Source organism: Rhinolophus ferrumequinum, chromosome 3 (assembly GCF_004115265.2).
Source record: "Rhinolophus ferrumequinum isolate MPI-CBG mRhiFer1 chromosome 3, mRhiFer1_v1.p, whole genome shotgun sequence".
NCBI lineage: Eukaryota > Metazoa > Chordata > Mammalia > Chiroptera > Rhinolophidae > Rhinolophus > Rhinolophus ferrumequinum.
In genome coordinates this window covers 58,581,215-58,608,265 of record NC_046286.1, presented here as the reverse complement: position 1 = coordinate 58,608,265, position 27,051 = coordinate 58,581,215, and the positions used below count along the sequence as shown (strand labels likewise).

Here is a 27,051-nt window from a genome sequence, read left to right as displayed (position 1 = left end):
TTAGGACTCGAGCTAAGACTTGCAGGATGAATAGGTTATGAATGTCAGTCAATAGATTCTTTGGTTCATATGTCCATTACTGTGCTACATTGGCTAGTGTGCATGCTGGAAGTGGGAATAAATTATTTTAAACACTCATTACCAGCTAGCTCTCTGAAGGGAAAGAGGTAGGTGGTAGTAGTAGTGGGGATTACAGTTTCTGAATATCAGAACTTGCTAGAACCCTAAGTTTTGAACATAAGGTTCAGACGTTGTTGATGTGGTAGCACCAAGTAAGTAAATCACTTAGTATCTGTGATTTTGTTTCTTCTCGGACTATAACCTACTTTTTTGAAAAATATAAATGCTGATTCTTCATTAAAATGAAGCAGCAGGACAAGAAGAGCATTGCAAAGGCTGCAGTGATGTGAACAGCTTTCATCACCTGGGTCTATAAACTGCATAGTGTGACTGCCACAGATTTCGTTGGGATGGGTGAGCACTTGAACCTAAAAGTTCATTGACATGCAGTACAGTTTTCCCAGACTAATGCTGGGCCCAAAGATGGGGCATGACCGGGGCCTTGGGTAGTCTGTCAACAGAGGTGATTGAGCCATTTTGTTTTTCTCTTCCTCCAGTAGCCAGCCTTACTTGCCAGTGGGTTCTCTATTCTACAGAATTTATTTTAGCTTATGATAAAACTACACTGCAACCTTTTGCACTCTTCACTTTGCTGCAGAACAAATAAATGAGAAGCAATGATTGCAGCTATGGATGTTTGTTTTCCTATATTGATGCATTAAATGATAATTACATGTAGATAAAATGCTTAATGTATTTTCATAAATGTATTTCCACATTGAAACCTATTTTATGTGTTTATTTTCTTGCTATAATATTTCAAAGTTAGTGTAATTTCTTTCTGTGGAACAAAAGTGTACTAAAAACTAAAAGGTTTAGTGTTATTTATAGAAAATGCTAAGCTTGGGAAGGTGACCCTGTGACAACGTTCACAACCTCCACAGTTGCTTTACAGCACGTAGGGAGATGTGATCAATAGTGCAAATCTGCCTCATATGTTCTTAGTTCAGTCGAAGGGCAAAAGTGCCCTTTTAGTATCTAAACTTATATCATTGCTTATTCTCTGTGTAAGATTCCATTGACTAAAATACAGAAGGGCGATGGTATGTGTTGCAAATTTTTTTATTCTCGAAACTGTATCGAGACCACAGAAGCCAATGATTCAGTGTCGCAGTGTTAGTATAGCATCTCATCATTGCTGCATTTCAGGTAAAGATTGAAAAGGAACTGAATGGCATCTACCGGCGATTGTTTGAACCACTCCGAGTGCCTCCAGATTTGTTCAGAAGATTGACTGGACAGTTTTGCATGATCCAAGCCTTGAAAAAGGGCCAGACTTATGCTGCAGAGGATAAAACCTCAGTGGACGACCGTCTGAGTATTCTCCTGAAAGGAAAGTAAGTGCTCCATGGAAATTGAAATTCCCAGTTTGCCTTGAATCTTCTCATGGCCTCTGGATAGGAAATGAATAGGGAATATTGCCAAATAATGGAGGAAGCAGTCACAGAATTTGTTAGTGGTGGGCCTTCATTTTGTGACTGCATTTTGGAATAACACAGAACAATATGTTAAAGTTACGTAGAATTTCCTGCTCTGAATCTTATTGATGTCAGGATTTTCAGTTATGAACACTTTAAACCTTTTTGACCTTTTATTTAAAGTTAATGAGTCAAAATTGAAATAGGTTCAAATTAGGCATTAAAATTCAAGATGCTTGTGTATGTTTCAGAGGTGTTTGTTTATTTTTTGAATATCACAAATATAACTTCTAGGAATATCCATTTCTGGGGAGAGAGCTAGTGTATATTGTTTTGGAATAATTGTTACTACCACCCTTTTTCTCTCAAACGTGTCTGAGTTTGAGTAATAAATCATATGGTCACTCTGGATATAAGAGCAATGATACGCATTGGAAGTCACATGTTTATGGAAAAACTAAAACTGTTTTTTTCTTATTGTTGGTGAAATTTATTTTGAAATAAATACTTGTCTTCACGAAGTTTTTTTAATTATGTCAGTCATCAGTGGAGTCTTTAAAACTTGAGTACAAAATATAAACCCATAAGATTATAGAGATTTTAAGGTTTGTCATGTTATTTGTGAAATATTATGTGTTTATTAACATTAATTTCTATTATCAGAATGAAGGTCTCCTATCGAGGACATTTTCTGCATAACATTTACCCCTGTGCCTTTATAGATTCTCCTGAATTTAGATCAACTCAGATGCACAAAGGTGAAAAATTCCAGGTATGTTTTTTTAATTTATTTTTAATTGCGGTATAATTGACATATAACATTATATTAGTTTCAGGACAACATAACAATTCGACATTTGTATATATTGCAAAATGATTACACCAATAAGTCTAGTTAACATTCATAATTATACATAGTTATAATCTTTTTTCCTTGTGATGAGAACTTTTTAAATCTGGCATGGTTTTTAAGAAGATTGAAACTAGTTCATGTCTCGTTAAAATCCAAAGGATATTAATAGACAAGCGGCCATGATTTATTGAAAAAAGAGGTTACTGTGTGGTATAGTACAATCCCATTTTTGTAAAACTTAAATAAAATATTATGTCTGTGTGCACAAAAAGAGGTTCTAGAAAGATATATCCTAATTTTGCCATAGTGTTGACACTGTTATTTCTGGTTTGCAAGTTTTATTGCTTTTTGTTTTCTTTCTTTTTGCTTATTTGAGTTTTTACAATTTTTCCGTAGAAAACATCTAATGCTTTCATTAAGAAAATAAAAAGAAAATATCATTTGTGAATAATCAATGTTCCTAAAACATCGAATTGGTTACTTCTTTGGGGAAAAACAGAAAACTGACTTTGCCTAGGAAACTTATTTTGTTAATCCTTATGAAAAATCTAATCACTTTACTCTTTTATATTTAATGAATATCTTTAAGGGCAAAGGATGAAGCATTTCATTGTTATAACAATTTGAATGTGGACTACACAGCATGATTCTTTTTGTATCTTAAAAAATAATTGCTACATGATGTGGCACTTTGTTGTGATTCTTTCTGTAACTACCCAGACCTCCTATTTTATTCCCCTCATTATGGTAGGAAAGTAACCAAGAAAATGGTTGACAGCTTTAGTCTCAGCCTCTAGATAAACAGCAGTAAGGAAATATCCTCGGAACAGGGTTGCTTATGAGCAAGACAGTAAACCTATGTAGGTAGGAAATAGAATAGAAGATGTTATTGGCTGAGGGAAGAAAAGTCAGTGTTTCTTGATGACAAATCTTATTTTTCAGTCTCATTTCAAGATTCTGTACAATTTGGGATGCCACATGGAGATAAAAGGGAAATTTTACAGACATACAGTTTAGCTTATTTGCAGTGGTTTCAGCCCTGTCCAGCTCCCTCCCTGCCTGAGTAACTGGCCTGAATAACCATACAGCTTTTTAAAGTTATGTTATTACCTACTAGAAGGTCTCAGATAAGTTCACTAACTGGGTGCAATGATGTTCCCAAGCTGATTGAGCTTAAGCTACAAAAGGAGAAAGCAAATGCTATATCCTGGCTCCTCTAATTTATACTCTGACCTTGTGTTTGTGAGGGTCAGCTATGCACTGAGATTTATGTTCTTACTGTATCTTTAAGCACCACCATCTATAAACTAGTACAGGGCCACTTCTTTCCTCTATCTTTCTTTCTGACCTCCTTACAATTTATTTTTCCAAAGCTTGACTTTCACCTGTTGCATTCATTTCTCTGTGTATAGTAGTAGCAAGTGCTTTTACACAATAGCTGGTCTCATATAATCCTGAAGAGACTGGAATTTGGGGGGTGGGGGTGGGGAACTGAACCTCTTTTGTTTCCAGAAACAAATAACCCCTAAGAGGCTAGTGGTTATTAAAAGATATAACATGTACTATCTTTTTCACTGGACTTCAGATTATATTTATAATTAGATTTAACAAAAAAGGAATTCCGATCACTCGTTATAGTTCTCTTTCTTCTTGGGGATTGGGGTTTGGAAGTTGAGAAATATTCCTGATAATTGCTATGAAGATTCCAAAGACATGGCCAAAATCGAAGTACTGCAGCTAGATGAAGGATATTTATTTAGCCTTTAGAAACACCAGTCAGCTTTTCTCTGCATAGAGGTTGGTGTGGCATTTTCTAATTGGTCAGTGGGTAACAACTACTCTAGCATCATCAAACCTGTATCCTGCACAACTAGTGCAAACTCCAACAGAGTGAGCCCTTGGGAGAGATTGTGTTTTGATTGTTTACAAAATGTTCCCACTGACAGCTACTCAAGAGTAAAAATAGCTGTTGCACATCTCTGTAGGAGTATATTGCCTCTTACTGAAGCAAGTTCGCAAATGAAAAATCTCACGTGTTCCTAGAACCAACTTCTTACTACCTGTGCCCATGGCAGAGGACAAATGAAATTGTCAGTGGTCAAACTGCTCCACCCATTACTGGTAATCTCATTTTTCTCTAACTCTAAACAGTTACAAGTATTCTGATAAGGAGCTACTTCCTTTGAATTTTTATTTCTTACAATTTATTCTTTGGTAGGGGTATAATGAATTATACAATAGGATGAGAGGAGGAAAGAAAGTCAAGTGAACTCAATGACTGTCCCTTGAGATTGCACAGCAAATGTTGTTCAGGTACATGTGGTAATTAGGATGATAGACAGAATGATAGAGCTGAGAAAACAGATTCTGAACTTACAGCTGCTCCATAAGTGTTTATAGTCATTTTAGTACTTACAGACCAAAGTTGCTACTTAGAACTGTTCGTAGAATCTTGAGTTTCATTATTACAAAAGGTAGAAGTCAAATCCGATCAAGATGGCAGAGTAGGTAAATGCTGTGCTTACCTCCTCACACCATACCTAATTACAATTAAACTAAGAATAGCCATCATTGAGAATCGCCTGATGTCTAGCTGAATCAAAGCCCTACAACTATGGACATACAGAAGAAGCCACCTTGAAACTGGTAGGAGGGCTAGAGACATGGAATTGGCTGGTGCCACACCTACGTGTGACCATTAAAAATTGGGAGGGATATCTAGGTTCCAGAGGTTCCCCTGTGAGAAGCAAGGGGTCCCAGCCCCACACAGGCTCTCCAGCCCAGGGTTCCAGTGCCAGGGAGAAAAGTCCCCATAACTTCTGGCTGTGAAAACCAGCAAAGATTGTGGCTGAGTGAGACAGAGAGTGGCTGGAGTCCCAGGTGCTCCTCTTAAAGGGCCCATGCATGGACGTACTTATTGTCGGACTCACTCACTCTGAGCTCCAGTGCTGGGACAGCAGCTCGAAAGGCACCAGGGACATATAGGGAGGAACTGAATTGTCTAGCTTCAGGGCAAGGAATGAAGGGCAAGGGACGGAGGAGCTGGTGGTAGCCATTGTTTCTTTGTTGAGGGCCCTCCCCTATCCCAGCGTACAGAGATGCAGGTGTCCTCCATATCTGAGTCTCCATCAACATGGCTAACACTGTTCCTTCACCATGATTCCCTGAGAAGCTGCCCCACCTAACTTCTGGGCACACCTAAGCTTTTTCCAGTGGCTTTTCTGTATAAATGGCCTGCCTTGACTCATGCTACAAACTTTCCTAAAAATCTCTCAAACGTTTACAAAATCCAAACAAGCAGCATCTGCCTTTGGCATGTCCTGTACCTCTGGCAGAGCGGCCCTAAGCCTGGCACTAGCAACAGCTGTCCTTGGTTCATGGCTTGGCCTCTTGAGGCACTTCCAAGACCACTGCAGGCAGCGATCATCTGTGGATTGTTCTGTGGCTCATACCAGGTGGCCCCGAGCAAGGCAGAGGCTGCATCTGAACTTGGGCTGAATTTGGCTTGCAGTGGGGCCACTCCCAGGAGGCCCCAGGGCTGGCACACCTGGTGGCCAGTTTTGGACCAGCCTGGAGCATAACCCGGCCACCTCTGGGGATGACACACCCAAAAAGCACACTGGGCGGGCACCAATGCCCTGCTAACGTGAATCCTGCTCTGTAGGGTCAGCTCCTGCACATCTCCTCCACTGTAGTCATGGCCAGTCCTCACAACCAATCATCCCGAGGGTCAACCCTCATTGACATGCAGACAGCAGCCAAGGCCCAACTACAACAGGGGGGCATACACAACACACACAAGGGACACTCCTAGAGTACCCAGCTCAGGTGACCAAGAAGACTGCGCCACTCAGCCCCACAGCACACCTACTACATAAGGCCACTCTACTAAGATTGAGAGGCGGCAGCCCTACCTAATACTAGAAACAAACACAGGGATGCAGCCAAAATTGGGAGATAAACATGTCTCAAATAAAAGAACAGAATAAAGCTCCAGAAAAAGAACTAAACAAAATAGAGATAAGCAACCTACCAGAAGCAGAGTTCAAAACACTGGTTATAAGGATGCTCAATGATCTCAGGGAGAACTTCAACAAAGAGATAGGAAACATAAAAAAGGAGCTGGAAAACATAAAAAAGAACCAGTCAGAAAAAAGAATACAATAATGGAAATGAAGAATAAATACATTAGAGGGAATCAATAGTAGATTAGATGAAGCAGAGTATTGATTCAGTGATTTAGAAGATAAGGTACCAGAATACACCCAAACAGAATAGCAAAAACAAAAAGAGAATCTGAAAAAATGAGGAGAGTTTAAGGGTCCTCTGGGATAACATCAGAGTACCAGCATTCATACCACAGGGGTACCAGAAAGAGAAGAGAGAGAGCAAGGAACTGAAAACCTATTTGAAGAAATAATGATGAAAAACTTCCCTAACCTGGTGAAGGAAATAAATATACAAGCCCAGGAAGCATAGAGAGTCCCAAACAAGATGAACCCAAAGAGGCAAACATTAAGACACATCGTAATTAAAATGTGAAAAGTTAAAGACAAAGAGAGAATCTTAAAAGCAGCAAGAGAAAAGCAGTTAGTTACGTATAAGGGAGCTCTCATAAGATTGTCAGCTGATTTCTCAACAGAAACTTTGCAGGCCAGAAGGGATTGGCAAGAAATATTCAAAGTGATGAAAACAAGGACCTACCTACAACCAAGATTACTTTACTCAGCAAAGCTGTCATTTAGAATCGAAGGACAGATTAAGAGCTTCCCAGACAGGAAAAAGCTAAAGGAGTTCATCAATACCAAACCAAAATTACAAGATTACAAGGAATCTTAGAAGGGACTTCTTTAAGACAAAAAAATAAAAAATAAAAAAATTTAAAAATACGAATAATAAAATAGCAACACCTACAAATGTATCAACAATTACTTTCAATGTAAATGGATTAAATGGTTCAATCGAAAGATAGGGTGGCTGAATGGATAAGAAAACAAGACCCTTACATGTGCTGCCTACAAAGAACCTTCAGATCAAAAGATACACAGACTGAAAGCAAAGGGATGGGGAAAAGATATTTCATGAAAATGGAAACAAATAAACAAAAAGTTGGGGGTAACAATACTTGTACCAGGCAAACTAGACTTTAATATATAGGTCATAACAAGCAACAAATAAGGGACAAATTCCACTTCAGGGTATTTTTCCCAAGAAACCCAAAATGCAACTTTGAGGAGACATGTGCATCCATATGTTCATTGCAGCGTTGTTTACAATGGCCAGGATGTGGAGGCAGCCTAGGTTTACATCTATGGATGAATGGATAAAGAAGAGGTAGTACATATATACAATGGAATATTGCTCGGCCAGGGAAGGGTTCTTGCTATCTGTGGCAGCATGGATGGATTTGGAGGGTATGGTGCTGAGTGGAGTGTCAGACAGAGAAAGACAGATGCAATGTGACTTTGCTTATATGTGGAATCTAAAGAACAAAATAAACAAAACTGAACCAAACTCATAGATACAGAGAACATTTTGATGGTTGCCAGACACGAGGAGGTTTAGGAGTGGGTGAAAAAGGAAAGGGGATAAAGAAGTACAAATTGGTTGCTGCAAAGTAGTTATGGGGATGTAGGGTATACCATAAGAAATATAGTCAATCATGTAATAACTATATATGATGTCAGATGGGCACTGGATTTATCGAGGTGATAGATGGGTGGGGGCTTGGGAGCAGGATGACAAAGGTGAAGGGATTAAGAAATACAAATTGGTAGTTACAAAATAGTCATGGGGATGTAAAGCATAGGGAATATAGTCAATAATATGGTAATAACTATGTATAGTGCCAGGTGGGTGCTAGAGTAGTCAGAGGGATCAGTTCTTAAATTACATAAATGTCTAACCACTATGCTATACACCTGAAATTAATATAAAAGAATATTGAATGTCAACTGTATTTGAAAATTTTAAAAAGGGGGGAAAAGGTGAAGGGGAATAAGAGGTCCAAATTTCCAGGTATAAAACAAATACATCGTGGGGACGTAACGTACAGCATAGGGAATATAGTCAATAATATTGTGATAGCGTGGTGCCGTGTCAGATGGTTGCTGGACTTACAGCCATCACTTCTTTAGGTATATAAATGTTGAATAACTATTGTGTATACCTAAAACTAATATAATATTGTATGTTAGCTATATTTTAATAAAAATCTTTTTTAAAAAGCTCAAAAGATAGGAGTCATCTTTTGTGTTTGGCTTCTTCTTCTTTGCCATTTACATGTTTTTCTTCTGTATCTATCTCCTGCTGTTGCCTTCCCATAGTCAAAAGCATGTCCTGTACTGTGAAGCCCAAAAATCAAAGCTTAATGACTTTAAGGGAACAAGAATGTCTCAGAGGCAGATGTCCAAGCTCTTGTGAAATAAATGAACACTAAGTTTTAACTGGTATTTAGATAAAAGTTTATCCTAATATTAAGTAAATCTTTCGGTAAAGCTGAGAAGCAATTTAATCTGCCAGTTTTGACTCTGCTATATTTTAAACGCTTATGTGAACTCAATAAGAATTATTTGAATAGATCACTTTAGGGACATTTTCATGTTCCTGGTGTATGAAATGTTGTACAATACATGAAGAAAATAATAAGTTGTTCCCTGAGGATAGTCAGCCAGTCATACTGTCAGACTGCTGTTTCTGATTCTATGGTTCCCTCAGACACCCTTGTTCTTAAGGGTGTGGAATTGGTTTGGAATCTAAAGTGAGGGACTGACCCAGTACCTTGAGGTAATCACAGCGAATGCTTAATCTAACTTTGCCTAAAAGAAATTATGTGTCCACTGCCATGTTTGCTTTTATTTCTTCAGTAAAATTCTTCACAAGAACGCAAGCATGGCACTGCTGAGGTACCCTGATAACTCAAGATGCAAATTTACTTTACAGAAGCTTTAAATATTCCTCATTAAAAATATGTTTTACTTGACTGTTGTGACAGGAAATCATTAAATAAAACTATTTGGCAGAAATGAAGCATTAGCTATCAAGTAAAATGACCTCAGCCAATATGCTACGTAATTATCCACTTCCGACTAAATGCCTGCTCTTATGGACTTGTAAGTTATAAGCTATACTGCAGGTATAGCTTATTATTTGAATACTATTTTTAAGTTTAAATGGAATAATAATTTAAACATGTTTAAAGTATTCTTCAATCATCAATAAGCAATGGCTTTGTTAAACAAACTGTAGGATCATATTAAAAGTAATCATTGCCTCAGTGGAAATGAGGTTATTAAAATAGTTGAAAAGAAATTAAATGCCTTATCTGTCACCTACATACAATTTCTTCTCGTCTGGATGATTGCCAACTCCTTTTTTAATTCCCTGGCCCCCATACATTGAATTATATTTTCCAAAGTATGGAAGACACCTTTGCAAAATGAAGGGCTCTCAACTCTCCAAACCCTTTTTTCAAGCACTTGTGTGCATGGCTGGGCCACTGTGAGTACTCAGTGCTCACCTTTCTCTCATCAGTCCTACAGAATATTATTCAGTTGCCTTGCATTTACTCACCCATCTGTTACTGTTTCTGGGAACTCTTTAGGAGTGACTTGGTTTTACACTTCTTCTATAAATCTTATCTGTCTTTTGTCCTACGTTTTTACTTATTATTGGATTCTTCCACTAAGATGTAGGCTTCGTGACATGGGTCCAACTGTTCTTTGTATGAGGGACTCTTGATGAACTGTGAGCCAACTTGTGGTCACTTGTCCAGATTACTTTCCATAGGATCATCTTGAAGAATATTGGACATGTTGGGTAGGGTTTGGCCTGGTATCTGAGCTGGAAATCAGAAGTGCTCACTCCACCACTAATTAACACGTGTTCGTAAATAAGTTTTTGGTGCTTCTCATTTGGCATTTAAACGACAAGGAAGAATATTATCTGTCTTATCTTAGGGCAATTTTGAGGATCCATTTATATGACAGCTATAAAAGCACCTTGAGTATTTAAAAGTATCAAACATACATAAAATGAGTGGCATTATGTGTCACTGTCATTTCCTAGTCATTCTCTACCACTTTCCCCTGTTCTGTATTTGTCAAAAATACTTATTTCCACCTGAGGGTATCATATCTCTTTATTATCTGCCTCCTCCACTAGAATGTAAGCTTCACAGGGCGAGGATATTGTCTTTCTTGTTCAACATCGTAACCTCAGTGCCTTGAGCAGTATCTGGCATTAAGGACGTGCATAAAAATATATGTTGAAAGAATGATTGGAATTTAGTGCTTTATGGGGTCATAGAGCTACTGATAGATTTCTTAAATCCAAATGTGTTTGGTTTTGGAGATTCCTACTTTTAATGTAATAAATAATGGCAAACTGTTTTTTCTAGGAACATTGACCCACTTTTTAAAGTAGGCAAACCCTCTAATTTGCTGAAGGTCAGATTTCAGCTATTGACATAGGAGAGAAGCTGGGTTTTGATTTGTTATGTCTCTCATAGTAGACATAAATACCTCCTTTTCATCCAAAATGCATTTAATTGTGTGACTCACAAAGGGGAAAGAGCTCCTTTGAAAATACCTGCTGTGAGGCACAGACAGGACTTCATGTCAATTTCACAAACTTCTATTCATCTCCTACCTGGATAGGCAATGGGTTTAACGTTGAGATGTAAAATGGTTTTTGCCTTCAATGGTATTTGTGTTCATTTGTCAATTACTTCATACAATAAATGTGCCTTGAGACCACTCGGTGTTGGAAGACAGACATTCAGACGTCAAGATGCATAGTCCCTCCTGTTCAGTGCTCAGGAGAGACAGATATGTCTGGATCCAGTGATGTGAGTGCCACGTGAAGTTCAGAGAAGTACTAATAGATGGAGGGGTCTGTGTGGGAGGAAGGGCTTCTTGATACTGAGCTGAGAGGGCATGGTCCCTCACTCTGGAGAAAGGATTTATTTAAGGAATATTTGAGCTCTGTGTAGTGCAATTACAGTGCTTTCCCATTTTCCTATGTAACAATACTTAAGAAAAGGGTATGGTTTCCCAGTTCTGAGCTAGCTCCAGTTTGGAGCTAGCCTTAAAAGGTCACACTCAAGAAACACCCATGACAGAAGGACCCTCACTAGCCATACTTATTAGTAACAGCTTTGTCCTGAAACCAGTTCACGACTCAGTTTTTTCATTCTCTACTGTGTGTTTGCAGACTCAACTGGCAGAAGGGCTTTTATGTATTATTACTTCGCCTCACAAATCTTACCTTAGGTCCTTTGCTTGAAACTGTATTCTTAAACCTCTGTTGTAATCTTCGGGGTGTAAAGAAATATTGAGCCATGAATTGTATGTCCAATTGGAACATCAGCCTAATGCTTGGTTTTAAAAATAATCTAATATGTAGTTACAGAAGCTTGCGTATATGGATCTTATTTTAATTTAACTAATATGACAAATCATTGCTATAATAATATCCAATAAGTTATTCTATTCTTCCCTTCCCCCAAATTACTATCATCATAATTCATATACATAGATGTACTTTTTTCTTTCTATGTTCTTTGGCAGGTCACCATTATTGCAGACGATAACTGCAGATTTTTATGCTGGTCACGAGAAAGATTAACTTACTTTCTGGAATCAGAACCTTTTCTATATGAAATATTTAGGTATCTTATAGGAAAAGACATTACAAATAAGCTCTACTCATTGAATGACCCCACCTTAAATGATAAAGTAAGTGTTTTTCTGAGTGTGTTTATTTTGTTAAATAAATATGTATAGTGAGGGATACCTCACTTTATGCAATATACCGGGGGTGCCAAAAAAATGTATACACCGGACTTGTATTCATCTTTTGTTATCCAGATATACTAAGTATTGCAACTTTAATAGTTTTTTTCCTTTCATAAAATGTGTATACATTTTTTTTGGCACCCTCTGTATGTTTTTCTGAATTTTCATTGACTAGTTATATGTTAAGTGGGGATGCTGTAATTCAGAGAACCTTCAGGGAATCATCTCTCAAGAGCAAGGAAATATTTTGTAATTATTATATTTGCCGTTACCTAGAGGTGTCTCTAAATGTCAGAATCTCCATTTGTGGTGATGAGGTGCTATCCTCCTCAAAGAGAGTCTTCTAAGTGACCTAAGGAAGTTGGTAAGTGAGTAGGAGGGAGTGGGGTGTGCAGTCGGCCAGGGAAACCTGGGCGGTGGGGGTGCGGGTGGGGGTGGGTTGCAGACTGAGAAAGGCTGACAAACCTCAGTGAGGAGGAAGTTGGCATTTTAACCTTGGTGTCTTCCTGTCTTGCACACCCTCCTGTCAGGATCACTCCCAGAAAGCCCGTAAGTGATAAGAAAGGTATGGGATGGAAGCCTGTGGCAATTCAGTTAGGAATTTCAGAGTTGTATAGGTCTTCAACAATTTGCAATTTGATCTTCGTTTCCTCATGTTTGTTTAGAAGGAAACTAAAATAATCACAGAAGAGAACGTGGAAAACATTGTTTCTGTGATAAGTACTGTTCTCCAGGGACTATGAGTATGGGATTATGCTCTCTTAGGGTCATCTTATCTAGGCTGTTTATCAAATCAGGTTGGTGCTTATTATTTTTCAGGTTAATAAATAGGCAATTGAGTATATTAAATTTATTATAATGTATTTGTAGTAATATAATAAAAATTATAGCTAACATGTATGAGGTATTTATTAGGTTACTATGTACCAGGTAGTCTTTCATTTCAAGGAAAAGTAAATGCTGCTGACAGGGAATATATGCTCTAAGTCCCATAGATGTCAGAAATCTTACAACTTTGCTTTGCAGAAGACCAAAAAGTTGGAACACCAGCTCAGCCTTTGCACGCAGATCTCCATGCTGGAAATGAGGAATAGTATAGCCAGCTCCAGTGACAGCGAAGACGGCTTACACCAGTTTCTTCGGGGCACCTCCAGCGTGTCCTCTCTTCGTAAGTTATCCATAAACTGATAATACTTTGGGATTCTGATGGATGTCATTGGAAATAAGCAAATGACAACTTTGATCAGAAAAATAATTTTGCAAGGAACTATTTGGTAACCTAAAGGTATCAATAGAAATAATCAATTTTTCTATATTGCGCACCAGCTAAAATGCAACTGTAGAACTTTTATTTCTGTTTCAGAAATTGTTTTGCCATATACTTTTCTTAAACACTGGTTCACTGGAATAGTGTGAAAGAGATTCTCATGGTTTACTGGATATTCAGCTTTGTTGTTTTCAAGATTTTAGTTCTAGCGAAAGTCTAGACCCAGTAGTGTTGTCAAAAATGGTGGCAAGCAACTGCTGGATGTTTTACAGCTGTCCTGGTTATCTAAGTGTGAGCACCAAGAGTTAACAGGTGATCTAATAATGGAATATTCCTAGAGAAGGCCAGTCAACACCCCTGTGAGTCACCTCATTCATACTTCCATCAAGAGTCAAATTTTCCAAGATCCTTCCATAGTTTAGATTGTGTAAAACATTTTAAGCAGCAATGATGACAGAGATATTGATGATTAATAAGTAAAATGAGAGAAACTAAATTATTCAAGAGTTAATTGCTTAAAATTATTTTAATAATTATTCCAAGAATGATAGTATAAGAACTTTGAACAAATTCATGTAAAATAGCGAAAAGATAAATTCTCCCATTGCATAGACTAAAAACTATTAATATTTCCAATTGTATGTTAATCCAGAGTAACTTTTAAGTAAATACAGATACACATTCAACAATCCTAAATGTTTATGTAAATGATCTTGCAACTTTGGATGCTTTAGATAAATTGGATTAAGGATTTTAAGTATTGCATGGTCAGGAGAGCCTGGACTTGACAAGACCATATAATTGGTATAAGCTTCCAAAGCAAAGTCTAGGCATAGAAGTGCTCTGTGGACCTAAAGAAGATTTCAGAAGCAATACAATTGAGAAATTGGAAATGGTTGTATTTTAGTCCCAAGTAACTTTTTGAAAGTAACTGAGGTTGCCCAAACTATGCAATCTACTAGCATATCAAATGTTTCCCTGCCTTGTTAAAACAGTTTGGTGGTCAATAAGCATTTTCAGCTGGACCCATCTTAATTGCATGCCTAGTGATTACTATATTGAGAAAGTCAGCAGAAAGGGAATTGCAGTTTAATATTGTGTGAATTATTTTTCCTACAGAATAGCTTATTTTTGTAGTTCTTATTTTTCCCCCTTAGTTCTACACTCTTGCTTAGGAAGCACCAAGAACAAGCAGTATATAATGAGCATTTATGAGCATTTGTTGTCTTAAAATCAATTTTGTTTTTCTGTAGTATTTTATTATGTAATCTAAATATTTTGGGGTAAAAACCATTTTGGGGGGGAAAAAGTTTATGTAGAGTATGTTGTTTAAATAGAATTAAAACATGTTTTCAAGATTAATGTTTGCATGGTACTTGCCTCCAGAAACCTGTATTTCCAGGTGTTCAGTGGATTGACCACACATGTTATGCATCCAGACCTGGGTTCTTGCTCTAATACTTATTAGATGGGTGACTTGGAGTAAGTCCATGACCTTTCTAATCTGACCTGAGCTGTCCTATATTAGCACAGGCCTAAATCTGGTTATAACTCCTGGCCTGTTTCCTTCCCTCTTCGTTATAGTAAATCCTGAGTTTTATCCAAACAGCCATTCCCTGCATGGATAATTCAAACTTCAGTGTTTGTAAAGAAGTGTGCTGCCTTTGAGTGCAGGCTCACATTTTAACTTCTAGTCCTCTTGTTCGGTTGTCTAGCTGTACTTTGCTCTACTGAAAACAACCTGCTTAAGTTGTTTAACTATTTAGCCTCAGGTTTATTATGCAAGATCTTACATATTGATGATACCAATGCATCTAGCTACATATGTATGCATATTTTTGAGTGTGTGTGTGTGTGTGTATGGATTGCACGACAAATCCACAGTCTTACCTCCCTCTGATGAGTCCTCATTCTGAGTCTCTCAGCTTCACTCCTGTAGTTTAATGAAAGACGTTCGGATGTAAGCACAACACTGACACTGATTATGAATTATTTAATTCACTGTAGCATGTAATTCATTAAAAACTGTTCTTATTTCTTTTACTTAGGTTTTAGCTCAGAACTACTGAAGGCTGTTTTTATTTTTCTTCTGTCAGACCCATATCAATGCGTCATGTACTTCTCCATATTACAAATTACATTTCTTGTAAAACAGAGAATACAAAACCAACCTCTTAGAACTGTTAGGCTGACATCACAAAATTTATCACATGTTGAGCATGTAGTAGATCTAAGTAAATGGTAGGTCCCTAAAACTAGTGACTAAACGCTTATTATTCCAGGTTTCTGATGTGCACATGGGACAGCCTGGCAGCTGCTCTCAGTGGTGGCATCAGCTTTGTGAATTCTAATGATGAACAAGGAACAAACATTAATTGACAGTAGCAGCTATTATTTTTTCCAGGCACTCTCTATACATAATCACAAGTAATATTCACTATAATTCTGCACAGGGGGAGGTATATTAGCTTTTGCTAGATGAGGCGGCATTAGCAGACGCCTCCCCACCCCAATCTCTGCCCGTGATGAACAGGCTGCTTTCTCACTCATGTGCACACTGGGTCCCGCTCCGGCTGGTGTCCAACTCACTCTGGGACGCCGAAGGAGCAACTACTGTTTGGGTCACTGCCTGTCCTGGCAGAGGGAAGACAGTGGTGGCAGAATCATCCAATGGCTCTTAAGCCCCTGCTTGGAAGTGGCACGTGCCACTTCCACTCATGTTCCCTGCACCAGAGAAGTCACTTGGCCAGAACCGCCATTAGTGAATGGATCTTCAATCTTGCAGGGGCCGCGCAGGAAGGGTCCTGATGAGGGAGGGAAAGCAGGTATTTTGACAATAACACAGTCGATCCCAGTGAATAATATTGCATTTTACAGATGAGGACATTGGAAATATGAGCTGCTTATTCACTTGTTCCAGTTCCACAGGGGGAGGTGCTGGAATACAAACCTAGGTATCCTCTCTGATTCCAAAGGCCATGCTGTTAGACCATATCGTCTCTATGAAATGCATATAACATTTGACTAGTGTTTTATAGTTTACAGGTCACTTTCACACCCATTGTTGCATTTGAACCTGATTCTGACGCCTTTGCAGTTGTGTCCGCCTGCACTCAGTGAGGAGGCAGTGGCTCGCCCAAAGTCACTTCTTTCCCTTCGGTCCCACTTTGTTGGAGAAGCCTACCATCCCCTCATCTGTCATTATGACCTAGTAGTGCTGCAAACAGGTGTTCGTAGACTGGTTAATTTCCATTTCAGTGAAAATTTTTGCCTTATCCTTTGTACAAGAGTTCTACATAGGAACCTTTAAAATTATCCAATAATATTCTCCAGTCATTTAGCTTTTGGTTAGCTTTCACTTTGCCTTGTGTGTATTTCCAGAATTACGAGCAATGCTACTCTGTAAAAATTAAATTTATTTTATATGTTTTCTTAATTAAACGACTTTTACATTATTCCATCTAGTCATTAACTCAAATACCGAAGTAGATTTAAACAATAAATTGCATGTGAACACTTCTCATAATTATTTTTCAAATCACTATCAGCATGTAGCCACTGCGTTTTGTTGATACACCTCTAAAGTCTCTCTTAATCTCTGGGCTCCCCTTTCATCTTTCTCTGTCTCTCTGTGTGTGTTTCTGCATTTTTGTTTTGTTTCGGGCTTTTTTGTTTCTCCTGTAGAACACTGATTCTTACCCAGAAATGTGCATAGGGATCAGTTGGAGATCTTACTAAAGATTCTGATGCAGACCTGGGTTGGGGCTGGGAGTCCACCTGTTTGACAGGTATCCAGGTGATGCCAGTGTGGCTGGCCCAAGCACTGCACTTCTGAGTAGCGATGCTGTAGAATTCCATACATTCTGGAATTTTGTTGATTGCATCCTCCTGGGGTAATGAAGATGTTTCGTGTATATCCTGTCCACTAGTAGGTAGACCTAGGAGCTTGCACAGATTCTGGTGAAGGCACTATTTTAAAGATCTTGACCAGTATGGGATATAGGGCTACAAACATGTTTCATAACGTACATAGTATATGTTCAGTTAAACAGAAATTCAGTTCAGGAAAAGGTGAAGGGAAACTTTAAGTGAACTATTTCAATGAAATTTCTACTGATCCCATTTCTTATGTTGTGCTCTGTTATTACACGTCACATGATGCTAAATCCAGAGCAAGATCGCTACTCTTTACTCCACAGATTCTGTATTCCACATCAAATTATCTTTTAAAGGGAAGAAAGTGAAGTAACAAGATAACCTGAGGAAAAAAATAGTTCCTATCTGTTGATTCAGTAGCTCCTAACCCAATTAATTTAACTCTTTTTGCTTGCTTCATTTACTTGAGTTTCATGGTTGGAAGTGTGATTGTGTGACAGGAGGACCAGAAGGGACAAAGTATTCAGAACATGTGAGAAGGATTTAATGCTCTCATATGGATATAAGCTTTCTTCTCTTTGCTCCTGGACCAAGGTGCTTATCAGGGTACCTGGTCATCTTATTGTCTCTTTTTAGCTCATTACATGCAATGTATAAACATACACACACACACACACACAGATTGATTGTACTTGGCAGTTCCGTCACTGGTAAGTGATGCTGAACACAGGCATTGTCATGGCAACAAGAGGACAGATTATGTTTCCTTTAAAGGTGCAGAACTGTTAGTTAATTGGGGTTAAATAACCTATTGTTTGGTTTATTTGTTTGTTTCTTAAATCCTGAGTCAGTTGGAACTCATCTTTAAAAGATTTTGTTAGTATAAACCATCTGTTTTTTTCAGAAATTATAATTAAAATCTATGATTTTAAAAAGACACGATGAAATATTTAGAGAGAGATTTCTTACTGACAAAAAAAAAAACCTTTTCAAGTATTTTTTTTGTTATTAATGTCAAGATTGTTCTCTGGACAGTCTACTAATTGTATATGACCTCCTCGCACAAATATGTTTTAAGTCAAGTTAGCCTGCATCCAGTTAGTATTCTTGTCTGCAAACACTGGCAACGGATCTGACATAATGAGCTTCTCTCAGCTCTCTTACCTATTTATTTTCCTGGAAAGATACAAAAAAACCAATACAGCATTCTTAGTTTCAAGGTTGGTTTCATAAAATAATCTGTTCAACTCAATTTGTATTTCATTCCCCTTGTGAACAACTGTAGACTGATAAATAACAAGCTTTACCTGAATTATACAGAGAGGTAGAGAAAAGTAGATGTGATCAGGCTGCAGGAATACAGAAGAAGAGCCCACAAACAATTCTCAGACCCACCAAGATGGCCCGTGGAAAGCAGTACCCGCTACTTTGTAAATGAGTCGAGTACAGCGTGGGGAGGTTAAATAACCAGGTCAAGGCCACTTGGCTGGCCCTAAAACAAAGAAGTGTTGAATTGGTTCTAAGTTCTTGCTTTGTTTTTTTCCTTACAAATATCCATATCCATATGGGGGTACAAACTTGTTTGGGGATATTCAACCACTGCTGGAGCAGGAGATACATCCTGACCACTTCATACGTGTCCTCACTTAATCTTCACAAACACCCAGTGAGGTACGTGCTGCATTTTCCCCTTTTGGGGTTGAGGACTATGACATTTATGTCCTCTGGGCCTTTGGTCCCCCAGCCAGTAGGGCAATAGGGGCTGTGCTCTCTGTCTCTAGAACCCCCTCCCCCCACCAACCCATTAGCTGGCCTCTATCCTCCCACATCGTTTTCTCATCTGTAAAACGCCTGTAAAGGGATTTGATAGTTATACATGTGTAATCTTTTAATCAAAAAGTTGAAAATTATCAAGTAAATATATATACATAGATCTCAAACAGTGGGGAAAAAAAAGTCTTTCAATGAAAAGAACTGACCCCCTCCGAACTACTCCCGAGGAGCAATCACATTGGAACAATTTTTGCCCAAAATGCTAAATAATATACTTTTATTTATTGATTTAGCCACATAACCTTTATCACTAACTTAGCTCACTTTTAATTTACTATTCCCCATCTGCTCAGCATGGTGATGTCACTAGTTTTTATCCTTTTATTGTTGACTTTTGTAACGTTAAATAACACACTAAAGCTCTATTTCTTTTTCTCTCTGAAGCATTTTTAAGGTGAGAACTGTAGCATCACTAGCCTTTCTTCTTCTTTCTCCCTTCTACCTTCAAACTATTGTGGGTCTCTTCTTTAACTTTTAAATAATCAAGGTTGATAGCAGATATATTCTGTTCTCTTTTCTTTCTCTTAATTTTTTTATTGTGATAACATACACATAACAAAATTTGCCAGCTTAACCATTTTTAAGTATACAGTTCAGTGGTATTAAATATTCCATTCTCTTTAATAACTGCAGTTAGGTTTTCCTTGCTTTATCTATGGGTTATTTTGCAAAGTTTAAAGCAAATAAACAATGTTGACATTATTATGCTTTATTCAGAACAAATAATGGGCTGTGACTACATGTCTTTATTTTGGGTTCCAATGTCATGACTCCTGTTCTATTCAAAGGAGACTGTTCCTAATATCAAGTACAAACGGATTTTGCTTTTGTACACAACATAAAAATCATACCAGTTTACTTCATGCTTTGACCCTCCTTTTTTCCCTAAAATTTTTTTATTCTTATCTTTGCTTGTGGGGCTATCTCATTCACTATATCCCTCGTATCATCTGGCTTCTTATCCATTCCTTTAGGTGAATTCCCTTTCGTTTCTTCTTAAAACCACTGAGTGATTGCTTCATATTTGAATCATGCCTTTTCATATTGCTTTTTGTTTTTATGGATATCTCTAGTTGCCTTTTTCCTTATCCTTGCATTTCTTTGTCTTATATCTTCACTCTCTCAGTTCAGCAATTCCGTATTCCCTTTCTCTCAGAGATCCTTCTCCCATCCTCCTCCCTCACCCTAGACTGGTCATTCTCTGGGTCTGTTACATGTCTGCCATCCTGGAAATGCCTTCTCTGTTCTCCTGAATTTGTCCACCATCTCTGAGGTTCTAGAGCTTTCTCTTTGGGGCAAAAAGGGGCTACAGGACTGGTGCTGTTCCTTGGCTGCTCACGCCTGTTGCCATGCAGCTCAGAGCCCTGAGTACCCATCTGAGTAGTCAGGCATCGGCCTGAGGATGACTCCTGGGGCCAGAGAAAACCTCCTCATGGAAGCCACTAACTTCTTCCAACCTCCCTATCTGCCCTAATTTGTACACTTCTTTGCTTGAGTCCGTCACTGCTGGTGCTGAGTCCCTCTAAGGAAAATTAGGTACAAAGGCCATACCCATCCTTCAGCATTATTGTTCAGAAAGCTTCAATCCAAATTCAATTTCTTTAGTTTAGAAATATCTTGCGATCTCAATTAAATTTTTTTTAATTTAGAAATAGCTTATATAAATAATCAGAGGCAGGACAAAGGATGATAATCCTTTCTAGCAAAGAAGCCATTAAATCCTTCCGCATCTCCATTCATCAAAAAATTGTATAATCTAATTAAAATTCTAAACCCCTGTAAGGTTTTTTAATTACTTGCTAAAGCTATTGGCCAGATGGTTAAACATAATAGAATAAGAACACCTTGAAAGGCATGAAGAAAATGTCATCATAGTTAAAAAGAGGAGGGGGGGGAACGCTTGCGTTATACTGGATAATTTATAAAAGTGTGGCTCCTTTTCAGTGAGTGTGTTTCTGAAGCAAAGAAAAAAGTCACTTGATGAACTTCATGTCATAGTACTGTATTGATCTGAAGATCAAACTTGATGTCGCTTACTTATTCTCTGGACTGGGGTGACCTTCCCTGGGCATTGAAGAACAATACATACGTCTGTTTACTTTGACTTGCTAGGAGAGGCTCTTGGTCTCTCATAATCAGAAGCGCACTGAACTGGAAAGAAGCTTACTAAGGACCGAATTCTGTCAAAGGGGATTTCTCTTACCTGATTTTTTACTGTGCAAGACGGGCATTTTGACAGTCACACAAGAGCTCCCCGGTGCACGTGTGGTTCCTGACGAGGGACTTTAGGGAGACAGAAACTGGTCTGGTGGGACGGCCTGAGCCCGTCCTTCACAGAGGCCCATGGCCAGTGTGCACTTTGCAAACGACCCTCAAGGATGTGCCATGGGTTTTAATAGCAAGCCCGTGTCCCCGTCACTTAGGATCCGATACTAGCCGCCGTCGGAACAGGTCTGCTGAGGAAAGACTGCTTCCCGGATCCAAATCCCGTGTGTGTCCATGGTGGTGTCACCTGCTGTGCTCTGGCCCGAGTGGAAGTGTCTTCTCTTTGGTTCCAGGCTCCTCTAAGTCTCTGTCTTCTACAGTTGCCCAAGCCCATGTTTGTGAGTTTGAGCTTTTCTTTCTCACCCACGGGATGGCTGCACGGTGCTACAGTTCTCTTTCTCACCTGAACACACTGGGGGTGTGGGGTCCAGCTCTAGTAAGTTCTGCTCCCCTGGCTGTGCCTTCTCTGTGGGAGGGACTTGTAAGTAAGTCTTTTGGACAGAAGTTTGTTTTTTCTACCTGGTGTCATCTGAAACATCCTGCAAGCAACGGTAACTCTTGACGTAACTGTTTTAACAATTTCGGGTAAGATATTGGGCCTTCTGGGCGAATTTCTGATGATGATCAGGGCATAAAATTAATGAAAACCCAGGCAAACGTGTGGAAAGAACTTATTAATGTTCAACTTGTGAAGTGTAAATTAGTTCCCTTGAAGCAGAATATGCTCTCTTTTTTTGTGCGCGTGCATACTCCAGATTGGGTTTGGATTTATAGTGGACAAAATAATGATTTCTAGCAGTGTAGTAATGGCCTCTGAGTCTTTCCACTGAAGCAGCAGGTCTCCCGCTGAGGTTCGCTCCCCTGAGGGGAAGCCTGCCTTGCTTCTGGCCATGACAGCGGCAGAGTCCCAGGTAGGGCCAGGTTCCTGACAAATAAGAGTCAGACTCTGTCCAATTCCTTTTTATTTCCCAACAGTTAACCCAGCCCCTAGCACCTTGTCGTCACTTGAAGATTCTTTTTGCTGATTGGATGAAAACTTGGTAGCAGATGCTGTTACTGACGAACCTTATTGACAGTTACTTGAGGGGACAGTACACGTTGCTGTAAACAGTCCAATCAGTCAATTATATGAAAGTGATTCCCCTTGGGACATGGTACAAAATAGTGGTAACAGTCCTTTTGCACAGTGAGGGCTTGCGGTTGAATGCTGAGGATGCTCCACTGAGAGGGTGGGTGCTTGACCCGTCAGAGATGAAATACTGTAGCCGTGCGCCTTTCCCACCCCTCACAGTCAGCTTTCTGAAGGCCCAGGGCAGCATTTCAGAGGAGTGATTTTTTTTTTCATATGCTAAGTAATTATGAAGGATTTGGCTGTATATGGGGTGCCTCTAAGAGGCTGCAGGACAGAGGAGGCTGTGGTTACAACCCTCCAGGTGCTTGTTTTCCAATAAGGAGAGAGGCAGGTGCTTGGGACCATATATGGTACAGAATGGGTAAGGGCTGTAGTTGTTTAGAGGAGAATACAGTCTCCCCACAGAAGGAATTAGGGAAGACTACAAATGAAAGGAGGTGGGGTTTGAACTCCACCTTGAGGAATGGACAGGAATTTGGTAGGTGGGGATGTGAGTGGAGAGACCATTCCAGGAGGAGAGAAAAGCAGGAGGAGAAGAGGGAAAGGATGGGTTGGATTTGGGGAACAATGAGTTTATTAGAGCTTGGAGTAGATGGGAAGAAGGCCCAACCTGACGACCCCTGGATGTCACCCCCACACTGTGGATGACTCTTGCATTCCTATTGTTTAATGTTATATAATAACTACCACAGCTCTTCTTTTCCCAGACAGACATAGTGAGAACAGAATAAGTTTTTTCACAGAGAAGCTGAAAGTTCTTGGAAAGTTTACACTAGGTCATTTCCAGTTGTCCTGGGTCCTCTCTTCATTCTCTCTCATTGGAAAAAAGTAGTGATTAGTGAGGTAGTCAGCGGGTCAGATAATATTTTGGCCCCAATGTACATAGAAGCCTTGGGATACTTTAGAATGTCATCCCCGGTTTGATAGATGGGCTTAAACACTAGAGATCAATTAGTCCCACTTCCCCAGTCAAAATAAACTGCACGTGTTTCTGTTATGTGTGTTGTACAATTCTGTCTGAATGATCTACATTACTGATTTGGTTTAATGCTCTTAGAAATACCATCTTGTTTGTTCTGAGGGTTTTCTCTGATTGCAAATACTCATCCTAAGTTAATATTTCATGAGACTCAATCATAACTTGCGGCTAGAAGTACTATGATGGAAGCCATGGCTATTGTTTAAAAAAAAAAAAAAGACAGTTGTGCTACACTCAGGGCAGTTTAGATTGAGAAACACAACCCCCTATTCAAGCACTAGTCTCATTCCCTTTATTTGCCATCCCTGTGGACAATGATGAATTTTAACAAATTTTCTAATTATTTAGGCCATTGCCCTCCAAAGAGCATATTAATACATTCGTTTTCTTGATTTACAAACATTTACAAAGTGTTTATTCCCACGCACTGATCTAAGTAAGAACTTTACAAATATTAATGCATGTAGTCCTCCAGACAACCATATGAAGTAGATAGTATTATTATTCCTGTTTCACAGATAGGGAAATCAAGGCACAGAGTAGTGAAGTAACTGTTCAAGGTCACACAGACAGTGTTCACGAGTAGATATGCGAATTGGAGGTTGTTTTTGGTATGTTTGATATCACCTTTGCGAAAAAGGATAAAAAGAACGTGCCTGGGAGGATTCTGCCATGCTGTGTTTTGTGACAGAATTAGGTTCTCGGGCCATTTTAATACTCACTTATTTTCTACTGTTTATGTCAGTTGTCTTTCAAGAAACTCAGTATTTTAATTGACTGTAAATGTTTGAAGGTGAACAATTTCTGTGTATGTACAAAAAACACATAAGTGATACCCAAGTCCAGGCCTGCATAATTGTGATCTTTCTATGTTGGAAGATGTGGCCGTCGGTAGTGGCATTTCCCCACATGTATGGCAGTGACTATGTAGTTAATAACAAAGGACATTTAGGAATATTTTCTAGCACCCTGCTAAGCACATTACATGCTTTATTTTGTTTAATATACCCCATACGGCAGGGCCTGTGGATATCTCTTTTCTACAGGTATGGAAACTGAGGCCTGGACGGGTTTAGTAACGGAGTGGAGGTCACACAGCTAGGAAGAAGCAGAGGAGGGAACTGAACCCCAGAAATGTTTCCTGAACCCCGGGCGTGACCACTGTCATGCGGCCTGCCACGGGGCGGTGGGGTTACTGCTGGCCCCGACCCTCCTCGCCGACTGCAGCGTGCTCTCAGTGCTGGCACGTCCTGCTGGCAGCTGCTCACTCTCGTCAGGGATTAACAGCTGGCTGGAAAAATTGCTTGTGTCTCAATAGGATCCCGTTACTCTCCTTTGCTGGACAGCAAGTATTGGAAGAGTCAGATTTCATCCATTGTTCTTCCATCATCAACCTTACGTCCAGCCTGAGTTCAGCATTTGCTGAACGCCACTCAGCCCTGCTAGAGAGCAGCAAGAATATGCCACAGGTGTGGGTGGGGCAGATGGATCCTGACAAAACGGATCCTGACATTGAATGTGGGGACTGTATGGAGGGGAGTTGATGCTGATGATGTCACGTAAGCTGCTCTTTAGGCATCTTGAGGAGTCTGTGCACCTATCTATAGTAAGTTCTACTCTTACTTACACAAGATTTTTTCTACATCAAGCGTGGTGCCCGTTATATGGTAGATGCTCAATTAGCATTTGGTGAATGTGTGAATGAATGAGGGACTGAATGAATGAATCAGGTATTGCTTGGTTCCTTTGATTAAATGGCATCCCAAAAGGCCCTGGGATGCTCTTGCCCCTGCTGCTACTTGGGGTTGCGTTTCCTCCACCTGGCTCTTCTCCTGCACGCCTGGACTCTCTCCCTGCCCCTCTGCATCTCCCATATCAGTCCAGGGAGTGGCTGGACAGGTGGTAACAAGAACTGTTCATTTAGGAAGTGCTACCGATGGTGTTAGGTTCTATAGTTTTAGAATAGAACCATACTTAGGGAAATTAGGAGTTAAATCAGTTTTCCAGGGTCTCCATGCACCATGTATGATATTAATCTAGGGACATTCTGAGTCCTAAACAGACTTTAGGGCAACACACTGGGAACTGCGTATGTCTGAGAAGCTCATATCATACAAACACATGCAGTGGAATTTGTTCCACATCTGTTCTCATGATTGAGAATCACTTGACTTGGTTGTTTTATTGAAACGCTGGATTGAAAATACAGTACTGGTGGCTGGTTAGCTCAGTTGGCTAGAGTGTGGTGCTAATAACACCAAGGTTGCTGGTTCAATCCCCACATGGCCACTGTGAGCTGTGCCCTCCTCAAAAAAAAAAAAAAAAAAAAAAAAAAAATTCAACTGAAAATACAGTGTTAAGGGAAATGCATTTCTGGTACCAGCTCTAGATTCCCAAGGAATTTTATTTTCCATTTGGAGTTGATAATCAATACATCATGCCAGCATCAAGACAGGATGTGTATTAAGTGGTTTTCCTTTCTGTGTCTTTGACAGATGTATCATCCCCACACCAGAGAGCCTCTGCCAAGATGAAACCAATAGAAGAAGGGGTAGAAGGTGATGACGAGGTCTTTGAACTCGTGTCTCCAAAAACATTTAAAGTCCATCAGTTGCCTTGATCAAAGAGAAGAGACAAGTTACCAAGATGAAAATTGTCTTGAAGAGATCCTGAAAAATACCAGCACTTTTTCACTGCTTTTAGATTATTCTGCTTTAGTACATCCAGACTGGGACAGTCTGAGGGCAGGAAAGTGAGGAAGAGTCAAAAAATGGGAAGGTTATTTTAGCTCTCCTTTTTATTGGTCACCTTTGTAAGTAGTTGTTTTACTGAGCCTTCTGACTAAACCTAGTTTCTATTTTGAGAGATATATTTTCACAGTATTTTTTAGATACACTATCATTTTAACTTGAAGAAATCTTAGTGCTGTCAATGTAAATACCTTTTCACTTATTTTTCCAAGTTGTGGAAAATCTTCCTCACAGACCATTTGTTCTCTTCCATGGCCATGGCGCTGTCCGTTTGATAGTTTTAACAATGTAAGTTTGAAATTGTGATTAAGGCAACATTAAAAAGCAGGGAATCTCAGGCTTTGCTCAATTGATTTTTTTTTTTTTTGGATGGAAAATTTTAGAGGATGACGTGATTTGACTGGTGTTTGTTTTTTCCCCAGGCCAGACACATTATTCCACTAGATCACCTTACTTATTTGGGCATTGTGTAAATAGCTTGATAATGGACAAAACTCATTGGACTTTTCTCACATTGCCCTTATATTAGGCTATTTATAGACTGGTGTGAACCCTAAAGCAGGAAAGATAACAGATGGAAGCCGTTCTGAGCTGTCAGCCTCCAGCTAAACTAACTTACTGGTGGTTTGGAGCCATCTTGCCCCACACTTTCTGGTGTGGGAGACACTTTACTTGGGGTAGGGAGGACGGAAGAGTCAGGTGGCCAAGCAAGTGTCAAAGAATGAGGTGACTGACATGGACAGCTTCATGCTTTGGTTAGG

General features: G+C 39.3%; 1 protein-coding gene across 1 annotated transcript in view; it reads left to right on the top strand.

Annotated features, from left to right (window-relative positions):
• BVES (blood vessel epicardial substance) overlaps positions 1-26,421 on the top strand; it is a 34,067-nt gene extending 7,646 nt beyond the window's left edge. The window contains exons 4-8 of the mRNA XM_033103607.1: positions 1,270-1,457; positions 2,202-2,310; positions 11,961-12,128; positions 13,215-13,356; positions 26,036-26,421. Coding sequence (XP_032959498.1) covers positions 1,270-1,457; positions 2,202-2,310; positions 11,961-12,128; positions 13,215-13,356; positions 26,036-26,160 — 732 coding nt within the window. The 3' untranslated portion in view covers positions 26,161-26,421. The remainder of the gene's footprint in view (positions 1-1,269; positions 1,458-2,201; positions 2,311-11,960; positions 12,129-13,214; positions 13,357-26,035) is intronic.
• Positions 26,422-27,051: the final 630 nt, after the last annotated feature.